General features: G+C 64.0%; 1 protein-coding gene across 3 annotated transcripts; it reads right to left on the reverse strand.

Annotated features, from left to right (window-relative positions):
* Nucleotides 1–644: 644 nt before the first annotated feature.
* Nucleotides 645–9,398, reverse strand: EPN3 (epsin 3). Of its 3 annotated transcripts, none has more exons than XM_062591720.1 (10): nt 9,309–9,398; nt 6,518–7,173; nt 5,999–6,117; nt 4,024–4,107; nt 3,583–3,690; nt 3,334–3,418; nt 2,747–3,067; nt 1,922–2,032; nt 1,425–1,646; nt 645–1,286 (listed from the first exon to the last, which is right to left on the reverse strand). In XM_062591720.1, exons 2-10 carry the CDS (start codon nt 7,086–7,088, stop codon nt 964–966), a joined length of 1,944 nt encoding a protein of 647 aa, XP_062447704.1. In that variant the 5' UTR covers nt 7,089–7,173; nt 9,309–9,398; the 3' UTR covers nt 645–963. The 3 variants fall into 3 exon arrangements, with proteins under 3 accessions (XP_062447704.1, XP_062447705.1, XP_062447706.1); XM_062591721.1 differs by lacking the exon at nt 9,309–9,398 and adding an exon at nt 8,927–9,051; XM_062591722.1 differs by lacking the exon at nt 4,024–4,107.
* Between the last annotated feature and the right edge of the window lie 3,815 nt (nt 9,399–13,213).

Below are 13,213 nucleotides of genomic sequence, written 5' to 3' on the forward strand. Positions count from 1 at the left end.
CCCCCGGCCCGGCCCTGCCCCCCCCTCCCCGGCCCGGCGGCGCCCCGCAGCGCTCCCGGAGCGCCCAGGGCTCGGGCAGCCGCGCCGCGGGCCGTAAGGAAGCGGCACGCCGGGGCCCGCCGGGAGACTTTATTGTGTTACAGTCCGGCCGCGGCTTCCCGCGACCCGTTACAGCCGCGAGGTCTCTGCGGCCGCGGAGCCGGCGCCGCCGCGGCGCGGGCGGAGGAGCGCGCTGAAGCACGGACGGCGCCGCGACGGGCCGCCCGTCCCCTCCCGTCCCGTCCCGGTGCCGCCCCCGGCTCCCAGGGCCCGGGGAAAAGCGGAAACCTCCGGCAAACGCAGCTGCTTCCCCCGCGGCCCGGGGCGGGCGCCGAGGCCGGCGAGCGCGGGGGGACGAGGGCCGGCACCGTGCCGGGGTGCAGACGGGGACGGAGCGCGGGGCCCGGCCCCCCCCGCCCCGCAAACCAAGCGGGAGCGGCGGGAAGGCGGGAGAAAGTGGAAACGTGGAGGGGCTGCGGGGCGGGAGCGTTTCCCAAGGAAAAGGACGGGGAAAAGGAAAAGCTCCCCGGCCCCCAGGAGCGTCCGCGCGCTGCAGCCGGCCCCGGCCGAGGCACCGGTCGGGCCGCGGCGCACCAGGCCGGCCGGCCGCGCCGCGGCGGGGGGCCCGGGCGCCCTGCCGGGGGGCTGCTCCGCGGGCCGGCCCCGGATCGCGCTGCGCTTCGCCCGCCGCGCGGGAGCGGGCTCTTCTCTAGCGCGTCAAGCGAGGATGCGCATGCTGGCTCTGCCGGCGGCCCGGGCGCGTGCTGGGGTAGGGCTTTGCAGAAGGCGGCGTCCTCCGCCGCAGCGAGCGAGCCGGTTGCCCGGGAGGTCTTGGCAGGAGGAAACGCCGGGGTGTCTGTAACAGCCGGGGAGGGGGCGAGAGAGAGAGAGACCGCGCCGTGCCGGCGGTCCGCTCCGGGGACCTCAGAGGAAAGGGTTGAGCCCGGCGTGCGAGGGCGGCGGCGCGGCCGGGCCGCTCAGCGGCAGTAAAGGCTGCGGCAGGTTGCTGGGGAGTTCGGGAAAGGGCCCGGCCCCGGCCTGCGGGAAGGCACTGGCGGAGGCGGGGAGGCCCGCGGCCGAGGGCACGCTGCTCAGCGGCAGCGGCAGCGAGGCGCTGTACGTCATGGAGTTGGCGGCGACGCCGGCGGGCAGGCCGGGCACGGGCGAGCCGGTCCGCATCTGGTTGAGCGTGGGCTTGGGCTGCTCGGCGACGCTGAACGGGTTGGTGGGCGACGGCGTGCTGAGACCTGCCGCGGGGAGGGCGGGAGGCCGTCAGGGCGGCCCCCCGGCCTCCGTCGTGCCGTGCCGTGTCCCCCTCCCGTCCAACGCCCGTGCCTGAGCCCCCGCGCTTCGAGAAACGGGCAGCGCGGCGCCCCGGGACCTACCCGAGAGGAAAGGGTTGCGCGTCTTGGACGCCTGCGGAGGGGCAACCAGGGAGTCCAGGTTCACCAGGGAGGAGGCGGCGGGGCCGAGGAACGCCTCGGGGGTTTTACAGTCCTTCCTCTCCCTGCAGGATTCGGCCAGGGAGTCCGCCAGGTTGGCGAGGTCGAAGCTCTTCGCCCCGTCGTGCTTGGCGCTGGGGAACAGGTCGCCGAAGGGGTCCAGCTCTGGGGCGGAGGAGAGGGGAGCTGCACGGCCGGCCGCGCGCCAGTCCCCGGGGCGGGGAGCGGCGGGGACGCAGACACCGGCCCCTCGTAGCCCCCCCCCCGGCCTCCGCGGGCCCCAGTGCCGCCCCCTCGGGCGCCCGGATGCCGCGGTGCGCGCGGGGTCGAGCTTCTCGCAGGCAGCCGCGCGCGCACGGGCAGAGCTGAGCGGCCCAACGTCCCGTCCCCCCCCGGGCACCCCGGCCCCTGCCCCGGCCCCCGGCTCCTCCGCCTCTTACCAGCGGGGCTGCCGGACTTGGCCGAGGAGGGCGGCTGCGAACGCTCGGGCTCCGGCTGCTCGGCTGCCTCCGGCGGCTTTGCAAACAGGTCGAAAGCGTCGCCCCCCGAAGCTGCGGGGAAGAGCAGAGCCTCGAGGAGGGGAGGAAGCGGGAGACGGGCGGGCAGCGGCGCGGCGGAAGAAGAGGCGGAAAGGAGGATGCGTGCCGGGGCCACGGAGGCCTTCAGAGCCGGCGCTCGCGCGCCGAGGCCGGGCTCCGCTCTCGTCCCCGTGAGCGAATCCGGGGCAGCTGGCCCACGCGTTTTGGGCTGCGCAGACGGGATCCGCGCAGCCTCGCAGGAAATAACCAAGGAAGAGCCGAGAGCAGCGCCGAGCCCGGCAACGCGGCTCTCTCCTACACGCGGCCCCTCGTCTGCACCGCGGCGCCGGCGGCCGGCAGCTGCCTGCCAGCCCGACGGGGCTCTCCAGGCGCCGCTTCGGGCGCGGAAAAGCGAACGGGGCCGCTCCCCGGCGGCGGCGGCGGCTGCTCCGCTCCCGCAGGAGCGCTCAGTTAACTATGCCAGGTTAATTAAAGCAGCCTGACTCCTCCGTGCAGAGACGAAGCCTAAGGGCCCCTGAAGCCTTCAGCGTGCCAAGGAGCCAGCGGAAAGGCCCTAGGAGAGCGGGGGGCCGGGAAGCAGGCCACGGGGGCGACGCGAGGCGGGGGGCAGGGATGCGCTGCCGCGGGAGCGCCAGCGATGCCCAGGGCCGCCAGCAGAACGGGAGCGGTGGTCAGCGGCACGAGCGGCCCCAAGCAGACCCGAAGCACCCGCCCAGCCTCTCTTACCCAGGTTGGGCGGCTGCTCGGTGACGGCGGCCCAGGGGTCGGCAGCCGACGTAGCCCCAGAAGAAGCCTGAGCGGGTGGGGATGCCTTCACCCAAGGGTCCGCAGGAGGGAAGCCAGCAGGCAAGGGCGTCTTTCCCCAAGGGTCAGAGGAAGAGGAGGAGGAGGAGGCACCAGGGGGGAAATCCCAGGGCCCGGCGGAGGTTTGGTGGGACGACGGCGTCGCCTGGGAGAGCGGGTCCCCGGCCGCGGCCGGGAGCGGGACCCAGGGGTCGGCCGCGCCGGGCCAGGCGGAGGCTGCTGGCTCCGCTTTGGGTTTCAGATCTGAAAGAAGAAGGGAAGCCATGGAAGAGGGGAGCATCGCGGGCCGCGGAGGGACGCCGAGCGGCGGGGACGCGACCGGCGGAGCAGCGTCCCGCAGCACGGGGCTGCTTCCAGCAGCAGCAGCCCCGCATTCACCGTGGAGGAAAGGATGGGGCAGCAGAGGGAGGCGAAGCGGGAGGTCCTCACCGCTGAGCCGCCAGGAACGGGGAAGGGACAGAGACGCCTGCCACCATCCCGTGCTCTGGCAGCCCGAGAGTTGCCCCCACCTGGCATATCCCACGGGTCGGCAGACGTGTGGCTGGGAGGGACTGGCGCTGGCCCAAATATATCTGCCAGCTCCATAATAGAGGACTGAAAAGAGAAAGGGAATAAAGACGTGAGAGAAGGCCAGGAAGACCTGTAAGCCCAGCCCAGAGTTGTGGCACCACTCTGGAGCCCAAGCTTGGATGTGGCACAGTGACCACAGGATGGATGTCTTGCCCCCCTGGGGCCAGCTGGGCCCACAGTGTCTTTACCTGGCTTTTCTTCATCTTCTCTTCTTCCTCCTCCTCCTCCCCACCCTGTGTGGTCTCCTCCAAGGTTCTCTGCAGCAGGGAGTTCTCCCCCTGCCAAGCCCTCACCTCCTGCAGGGACAAGGGATGGTGCTGGTGAGTACCAGCAGCCCCGGGGCACACACCTTCTCCTAGAGACAGACCCAGAACCGGAGCTGCCACCGCATCCCCAAAAGTCCCAGCGTCCGAGCAGCTGGCTCTTCTCAGGATGAGCCCATCGCAAGAGCGCTCAGCAGTCAGCCCCGGAGCAGCGAAAGCAAAGCGGGTGCCCGAGCGCTCCCGGCGGCAGCGGTGGGGCCGGCCGCCGAGCCAGGCAGAGCTACGCAGCGTTTTGTACTCCAGAGTCCCAGAGAGAAGCCCGAGTGCAAGGACAGAGGAGCGCCCGGGGCTGCAGGGCACAGGTACCTTCTCGTGCTCCTCTTTGCTCAGCGCGAGCGCTAGCTGCAATTGCCTTTCTTCATCTGTACTGGAAATTGGAGGAAGTGGCTTCTGCCAACAGAGGAAATCGGGTGAAATTTCAGCTTGACCTCAGCTTGTGGGCTGCCATCAAAGATCCCCATCCTCACAGCCGGCTTTCCTGTAGCCTCTCGCCTGCTCACGCAGCACGTCTCCGGTTATCCAGCCAGCTCCTACTAGGCTTCCGCTGCCCTGACTCCCGGCCGGGCACCTCCACCTGCGTCATCGCCCATCGCCCCTACTCTCTTGAACTATTTTGCGATCCAGCTCCCCTACATTCAGCAATGCAGCTCCTTACCCACCTACTCTTTCGTTTGCCTGTTCATCTAGGGTGAGATGACCCTATATTAGGAGCCAGCATCTCCCTCGGGAGGCTTTGGGGGGCACCGCCATTCTCCATTGACATAGGAAGACCTTGGGCAGTCGGCAGAAGAAAGCAGATCAACTACGTGCCGCCTTCTTCCCTTCAGCCTGCTCCTCCACCTTGTGCTAGAAAGGAGGATGTGACACTCAAACAAGCCTCAAATCCCACCATACGAATTTTTCCGCTCCCCCCTCTTCCAGGATAGAAACGCTCAGAGGTGCTGAGGCAGCATCTCCAGGGAGAGGTTGGACCTGCATCGCCGTGCCACGTGGGGCCAGCTGGGGCTGCTAGGAGGCAGCAAGGACGCCGGCAGGGTGTGCTTGGGTGTGCACACGTGTACGGGCACGTGCGAGCGTGCACACGTGTGTGAACACAGCCCAGATGGACTGGAACAGGCAAAGCTGTCAAGAGCATGTTTCTGCAGCGCTCATCACAGCAGTGTGTGCAAGCTATAAATACTCAATTTCCAGAACAAATATAGGAATACATATATTCTCTTCAGTCTCCAAAAGAGCCATCGGGAAGGGAAAGGTGGGCAATGGAAGCATCCTCTCCGAAGCACCCCTCCCTAGCCAGCACCGCCCGGCACGCGGGGCTGCCGGGCCTTGGCGCCAGCCCCAAGGACGCCGCCGGCACCGCAGCGGGACGCCCGGCCACGCAGCCCTTCTGGTGACCACGTCCCTCTCTGACTTTGTCCTGCCTGGCACGCGTAGCCGTGCGCTCCAGACTGGCCGTGCCAGCCGGCGGCTATCGCGGCCTTGTGTAAATAAGCCGCCCGCACTGGGAAAGGAGACGTGGTCAACAGACAGGACAGCGGGGAGAGGCCCAGGGGAGGCAATCCCTGCCGAGGCCTGCACCTCGTTTGCTGCCCCAACGACCGTATCGGAAACAAAACTCGGTTCGGTCTTGTCCAGCCTCATCTCCGCTCAGCTCCTCCTGGCCGAGGCGAGCTGCTTTCCACAGTCTTTTCCGGCGCTCCTCGCAGCCTGGGTTTACCCGACCAGCTGCAGTCGGAGCGCGCCCGGCAGCGCCCGGCCTCCCCGAGCCCCGCGCCAGCACATGGCCCCGGGCACACGCCGGCCCTCGCGCCCGCCCGCCGAGGGAACAGCAAAACCCGAAACGTGCACGGGGCGCCAACAGAAACGGGGGAGCTTGCACCGGAAAGCCTCGGTGGAAGTGGGCAGCCAGGGCTGGGGGGGAGCCACGTGCATCGGGGGCATTTTCTGGCTTCACCCTGGGATCCTGAAGCTTTCTGCAAGCCCGGATTGATCCCAGCCCTGCTGTCGTCTCTGCTGGGAGGAGGATGGGGAGCACAAACAGCCTGTGCCTCCTTCCACCTGCCTGCTCGTGATTCTGGATGCAGGGCACAGCGCGAGCAGCCTGGCAAGGTCGCAGGTGCATGCACGGGGCTCGGGCAGCCCGATAAATCCTCCTCCAAACAGGCTGACTCACCGCGGCCGCCCGGCACGGCCAAGAGACAGGCCAAGGCGCCGCGGGCGCGCCGAGCGGGGCAGATCCCCGGCCGCCCCGCCACCCTGGCCCCGCGAGAGCCCACGCTACCTTCTCGGCCTCCTCGCGGCTCATGGCCAGGGCGAGCTGCAGCTGCAGCTCCTCCTCGCCCGTGGTCTGGGGTCTCGCCTGCTCCAGGTCGGAGGCGAACCGCGGAGACGAGGATGAGGCTGGGAGAGAAAAAGAGTTGAAGGCTGAAAGAGCAGCATCTGGACTGGGTTGTTTTGAGGAGCACATCAGCCCCACCTGCCTTTCCAGCGATGCTTCCACATCCCCGCTCCCCGGGAACGCCACCCCCCTGCCAGCAGCTCCGGAGCACGGTTTCCCAAGGGAAATATCCCAAGCTTAGTATGAACGAGCTCCTGGATGTTGGGCGGCCGGTGGCCGCCGTCCCGTCGTTTGGCTCTTGGAGCACCAGGGCCCCGCTGGCAGCCTCGTGCCAGGCTCCACCCGCCAGCGGCAGCCACACGTGGGGTTTGCCACTCGCCCAGCCAAATCCATGCCGGGGTGGAGTAGGATGGTGGCTTCACTCCCCGGCGCCCCCGCATCGCCCACGCCCGTGGTACTCACAGTTAAAGGAGGACGGCGAGCCCCGCGCCCGCCCGTAGTCCTCGCCGTACGGCGAGGCGCGCCGGCCGTAGGCGAGCTGGTGGCTGCCGCTGCCCATGCCCTCGAGGGCCATGCGCTCCTTGGTCTGCAGCGCGTGCGCCCGCTCCTGCTTCAGCCTCTCCTCGTCCTTGAGCAGCGCCATGACCTGCTTCACCTTCTCCCGGATGTTGATGCCTTGGTCCTTGCCGTCACGGTCCACGTACTGGAAGTCCTTGAGGGTCTGGATGGTGTAGAGGTTCTCCCGGCACTGGTGGGTCACCTTCTCCGATCCGGTTTTGATGAGGTAGTCCAGCAGCGTGAGGGCTTTGTAGACGTGGCGCCAGTTCTTGCCGCTGTCGTTCAGCCGCCGCCAGATCATGCCCATGACCTCGGCGAAGGCCACCGTGTTGAAGGTGAGGTCCGCGATCTCTGACATCAGGGAGCTGGGGGGCCCCCATGGGTCGTTGGAGGTGGCCTCCCGCACCTTGATCTCCGCCTCCGAGTAGTTGTGCACGATGTTCTTCACCTGCCGGCGCAAGGCGGAGGTCGTCATGGCTGCGCGGTGCCGCGAGCCCGCCGGCCGCAGGGAGGAACGGCGGGGGAGGAAGGATCGCTCACGGCCACGGCCTCACCAGCGCCTGCAGCGGAGGAAGTGGGAGAGAGAGACCTCAGCACCATGCCCAGCGGCAGGAGACCAGTCCCCGACGCCCTCTGCTCGTCCCCACCGTGCCGCCAGCGCTCGTCCAAAGGCTCGCGGGCCGCGCGTGCTCCACAGGGAGGAGGCTTAAGGGGAAAAAAAATAAAATCCTGTAGAAAAATGATGTTTAAAACTGCAGAGCTGTCGAGAGATTCAGCCTTGGATTCTGCAACAAGATTTGGACGAGAGTCTTCCTTGCATTTCTGCTTCTAAAAGTATCTACCTGGGAGCGGCAGCTCCTTCCTGCAGCTGCAGGCGCTGTCGGCGCCGCAGCCCCGGCAGAGCCCCTTCTCGCTCCCCGCTCGGCGCGGAGCGGGCCGGGGGCCCTCCGCTCCGCGCTGCACCCGCAGCAGGGCCAGCTACGGCCACGCGCGGCCCTGCCACGGCCCCGGGGCTCGTCAGCGCTGGAGAGGTTCAAAAATAAAACCCCAGTGTGACTCAGAGCCGGCTACGACTTACCAGAGCTCGCAGCTACTCAGAGAGGGGTTTAGAGGGGTTTTTGGTTTTTTTTTTTTTTTTTTAGGCGAGCTCGGTAATTTGGCTTCCTCGGCAGGCTGGGCGCACGGAGACCAGCTCCGAAGCGCAGGCCAGCGAGCGGGGTGGGGAGAGAGGCCCGCTCGCCGCGCGCCGCCGGCGCCGACCGCGCGCAGCCTCCGCTGCCGAAACGCGCCCTCGCTTCGGCGCAGGGGCCGCAAAGCGCCGGGTCCGGCGTCCCGGGGGCCGCCGGCGCCGTGCCCGAGCCGCCGTTGCATCAGCGGCGAGCTCGCCCGTCCGCGCGCGCGGGCAGACGACTATCTCGCCCGCGCAGCGGCGCGTGCGGGGAGCGATTAGAGCCCGCCGCCGCCACCACCGCAGAGCCCCGCCGAGCTCAGCGCACCTCTCGCCGCCCGGCCGGGGCGCCTCGGCCCCGTCGGCGAGGTCTCGCCCTCCGAGCGCAGGGCTGCGCAAGCTCCACCCGAGGCGCTTCCCCGGCTCCGCTCCCGGCCGCGCCGCGGCCCGCCGGGAGGGCAGAGCGAACGCCTCCGGCGGCGGCGAGGCCCGAGGGCGGCGAGGTTCGCCGCCGCCACCGCGGGCTCCGGGCTCCGCAGGGCGCTCGCGACGCTCCCTCCCGCCTCGCGGCGGCTCTCCGGGCGGCAGGAACGCCGGGCCCAGCGCGCCGCGCTCCGGCGCTGCTCGTCCCTGCCGGAGACGGGAGCCACCACGAGACTTCCCGGGAAGTCTGCGCGGGAAGAGACGGGAGGAAAGGGCGAAGGGGCCGAGGGCAGGGAGGGAGCGCGGCCCCGGCTGCGACGCTGCCGGCAGTGCCCGAGGCGGCGGGGTTGGATCGAGCGCAGCATCCCCTAGAACGGAAAGGGAGTGAAACAGAAGCTGTGCGGTTAGATAAGGCGGCAGCACCAAGCAGCTCATATGGAATTACTGCAGTGACCTTGAGCAAGAGGCTGTCAGGTGGGAGAAGGACACGCGGGTCCGAGCACAGGTCCCCATCGGCCCGGGCTCACCACGACGGGGACGGAGGGGACCACGGCAGGAGTGGGAGAGGACGGGGTGGCACCGAGAGGGGCACTCGGAAGAGGAAAGAAGGAAAAATGAAAGAGAAAGAACAGAAGGATAAGGAAGGGCAGGGGGAATATGGCAGGGAGGGAAATAAGTAAATAAATAAATAAATTTATATATTAATAGGAGACTTGCTTAACCTTTAATCAGGTGCAGGGCTGGGAGGAGCAGCGCACGAAATGGAGGGAGAGGCCAGGGAGAAGCCAGCCGGGAGCCAGCCGGGGCCGGGGAATGCGGGGCCAGCCCGGGACCCGGGGCCCGGGGGCGCCGGGGCCGCGCACAGGCTGCCCGCGGCGCGGCCCGGCCCGGCCCCGCAGCGGCTCCGCGGCCCTTCCGCCGCTTCCCCGCGGGAGCGGGACCCCCGAGCCCGCCGGCGGCCCGAGATGCTGCGGCGTCCAGAACCTTCCTCCCCCTCCTCCTCCTCCTCCTCCTCCTCCTCCTCCTCCTCCTCCTCCTCCTCTCCCCCTTCTTCCCCCCCCCCCGCTCGTCCCCAGCGCGGGGGGGAGCCGCAGCCCCGCTTACCTGCGGCCGCCGAGGGAGCGCAGCGGGGCAGGGGCGTCCCCGCTGCCGCTGCCGCTGCCGCTGCCGGGGGGAGCGCGCTGGCGGCGGCCGCAGCCCCGCTCCGCTCCGCGCCGCTCCGCGCAGCCCCACGCAGCCGCCCGCCGCTCGCCGCCGCCGCGAAGTTGCTGGTCTGGCTGGGCAGGTCTCGACGCCGGCGGGACGCAGCCCGCCTGCCTTAACCCCTTCGCGGCCGCGGGAGCCCGAGCGCCGCCGGCGCGGCGCGGCACGGCGCGGCACGGCGCGGCACGGCAGCCGCGGGCAGCAGCGCCGAGCCCCTTCCCCGCCGCAGGCGGGAGGCGGGCGATGCTATAAATGCTCAGTCACTGCCCCTTGCTGGCAGCCCCCCCTTCCCCCATTATTTTTAGGTCGAAGTCAACCGTCCCCGGCTATTCAAGCGCCTCTGGATGATGCTGGCGCGCACACACACACACACACACACACCAGTAATGCAGCTCCCTCTCTGCTACCCCAAACCACCGCTGTAATTTGGGTTCGTTAAAATCTTTGCAGGATCTATATTTGGAGCAGATCCTTCCCCTGCTCCGAGCAGCTCCTAAAGCCTGGCTCTGGCAGAGAGGGAGGCATCAGATGACATTACAAAATCAGTCATGTCTCTCAATCCTTTCAATGCCACCCCCTCCCTCCCGGCCTCTGCCTTCCATTTTAATCAGTGACAGGCTTTCAAGTTTTATATATATATATATGTATATTTTACATATATATATATATTCTTTTTAATATCACTGACATTTTCCATAATGGAAAACAGCTCCTGTGTGCTGAGCCGTTCTGGAGGGGAATCGTGCATTGCTGCTGATGCTCCCACCACGCAAGGTGCAGAGATTTATCTCGCCAGGAGCCCTGGAGCTGAAGGTGCTGCCTTGGGTAGCAGAGACAAGGCAGTGGGGAAGCTGCAGGCCTCCAGGAGCTTTGCAGATCACGTTAGCGTGCCTTTCAGAGGAGGCTCTGACCACGCAATCAGGACGGAGAACATGTATCTCGCCCCGCTCCTAGCTGCAAGCTGCAGCTTGTGCCCAAGGCCTGAGGAGGAAAGCACTTCCATGAGGTTAACTTGGAGAGCAGCCCCGTTCGGGTGAACGGCGAGGAATGCCTCCCACTGCTCAAGACCAGGAACTTTCTCTTCCTCTGTTTGCAATGCTCCCTGCACACCTGCGTTAGGTGGCCGAGGAGCTTGTCATGCTTTAGGCGTTGGCATTTCACAAGCATTGAACCTCTCCCTTGGATGACATCATATGAGCAGCCGCGGGGTTACAGCGGTGGGTCACACGTGCAAGTGTGGGACTTGATGGGTGGTCCAAAACCAGCTGTAGGACGTGGTGAAGCAGCAGGGCTCTAAAGCTGATTTCCTCCAGCCCTGGTACAACCTGGCTGCTCCTCCAGGCCCTTTCTGCACTTGGAGCCTCTGGAGAGCGGTGTCAGCCTCCGCGTGCGGCCGTTCCGGGAATGCCCCTTCCCTGGCCTCTCTGACAGTTACAGGGTCTTCACGATGGTCACGTGGTGGCTTTGGTATGCAACTCGCAAGGCCAGCAAGGTTACTCACCTTAGTTATTCAGCAAACACAACACAAATTATTAACACTAATACAAATAATGTCCAAGTTTGGGGAGAAGAAAGAGCATTGTTCTCACGCGGTCGCTGGGATTTGGCGTAGCAGGGACTGGAGTATCCCCGTATCCCTCTGAGGAACGAGCTGACCAGCTCTGGAGGGTTATGCTCCAATGACAGAACCCACGTGTCAGCTCGCAGCAGGCCTGTAAGTGAAGGGTTTAGACTTCTTATGGTCTTCTTTAGGAGCTAGTCTTATTTTATTGGATTTCCAGTCACATAAACTTATACAAATCATTACTGTAAAAAAAAAAAAAAAAAAAGTCTCCAAGACACAGTAGCCAGACAGCACTTGCTGACCCAGCAGATCCCTTCCTGTCTTTTGTTGGTATATTCTCCCTGAAGAGTTCCTTGGCCGAGGCTGTAGGAGGCACTAGCAATATTTATGAAAAAAAAAAAGATAGATTATTCTCAGTATTCAAGTTCATTCTCTCCTGCGGTTCTTACACCACCCTCCCTGTGCCACCAGGGTCTCCTCTGTGAAGGGAAAAAACAGCATATCATATTCTTCCAGTAGTACATGACTAATATGAAACTCCCATACATCCATTTTCTTATTAACAAGCTTTCCTACGCGCAGCGGTGTAACTGGAGCCTGGTTTCTGTAGGCTGGACCGGATGCGTGAGTCTCACAAATGGACCCTGCTGTCTGAGGTGAGACCGCCAAGCAAAGCTTTGAGGCAATCACGTTGTCTCCGTTACACGCAGACTCCGCAGCCTAGAAGCAGGATAGCTTGGGCTGCTGGAGCTGGGCACATCCACAAGCCGATAATGATCTGCAGGGAGGCAGGAGCTGTTGTCAGAGCCCATGAGACGCACCCCAACTTCAGGCCTTCTTCCTACCAATTCTCAAAATGCTACTGAAACACTCGCTAGAGCAATGCTGAGCACAGAAGTCCCACTGTGGTTCTGCGCCCACCAAGCCAAAAGAGTCTCCTTCCCCCTCGAGAAGCCAAAGTGCGTCTCCTCACCCTGCTAAGAGAAAGCATCTCAGAACATTATGAAGGGCCTCACCTGGCCAGCAAAAGAAGGAAGCCACACTTCCCACCGGTGCTGCGGGAAGCCCAAACGGAAGAATATAAAGCACTCTCCCCCAACACAGCGCCCTAGTTAAAATGGGACACCGAAAGAAAACAACTCTGCACAAGGAACAGTTATTCTACATTATGTGCGGTTTTTTGAGACGTGTCTGCATGGTTTCTAACGTAAAGGAGCACACGCCCGTGGCACGCAAATCCAGTGTAACCGTGTAGTGGGGTACGGCTTTTGTAGCAGTAATGCTTAGCATGTATCGGCTGTCTAAGAATCTCAAAGGCATCACAGATGTAAATTAACAACCTACATCAATGTCATTTCTTAGTGCCAAAGCCTTTCTGGGGAATGCTGTCCGGCTGCTTTAATGGGGAGATGGCACTATAATGACATGGAGTGCTGGAGCAGGACAGGCTCTACATCCAGCTCACTCTGTCTTTGCAAATTTGCTTTGAGCCAGTCCCAGTTGTACATGGCTTGAAGAACTGATGTGTTTTCACAGAAGGCTCGTATTCCAGATGTTACACATATGGAAACCCAGAGAGATAAGAGATGATAAAAACAGACATGCGCACACGCATGCAGAGGCTGATAGAGACAAGACGGGGGGCTCTAACACAGGGCCCAACCTGCTCACACAGCTTAAGGCATCGATTTCATTACTTTTAATTCAAAAGTGATTAGTCTTGGAAGTCAGATGTGGCTCGGAATGGGACATCGGTACCTGGAGCTGGATGGAAAGAGATGTCAAGAGCAGCACAAGGGATAAACCCATGCATACAAAAAAGGCAAGGTGGCACACCCCTTGGTGACAGCATTTTTCACTGGGATCCTTTCTCACTCCTTCTTGGGGCGATGCTTTAAGCTTTAGGAAGGACGGGCTAATGCTGTTTTCTTTCCCATCAGCCCATAATCCTGTACTAGCCCACTTTAAGAAACCATCAGAAAGGCTCAGCTCTTATCCTGTGCTGAAGAATACAGTAGGGACCACACTGCAGGGAAGGCTGTGCCAGACTGGACAAGGCCAAGAATAGGACAGAAGACAGGCTTCTGCTGTGAAGATGGTTCTTTCACATCAGCCAAAGTCTTAGCAATATAAATGTGAGAGAACAAAATGCAAAATCCAAAAAGAAAAGTCACTATTTGAGGTCTAAATTCTAAATCAGAGGCATTCCAGGTTATCTTTAGAGAAGACTGCTGTCAAAAAG

The sequence above is a fragment of the Rhea pennata genome, chromosome 19, assembly GCF_028389875.1.
Source record: "Rhea pennata isolate bPtePen1 chromosome 19, bPtePen1.pri, whole genome shotgun sequence".
Lineage (NCBI taxonomy): Eukaryota > Metazoa > Chordata > Aves > Rheiformes > Rheidae > Rhea > Rhea pennata.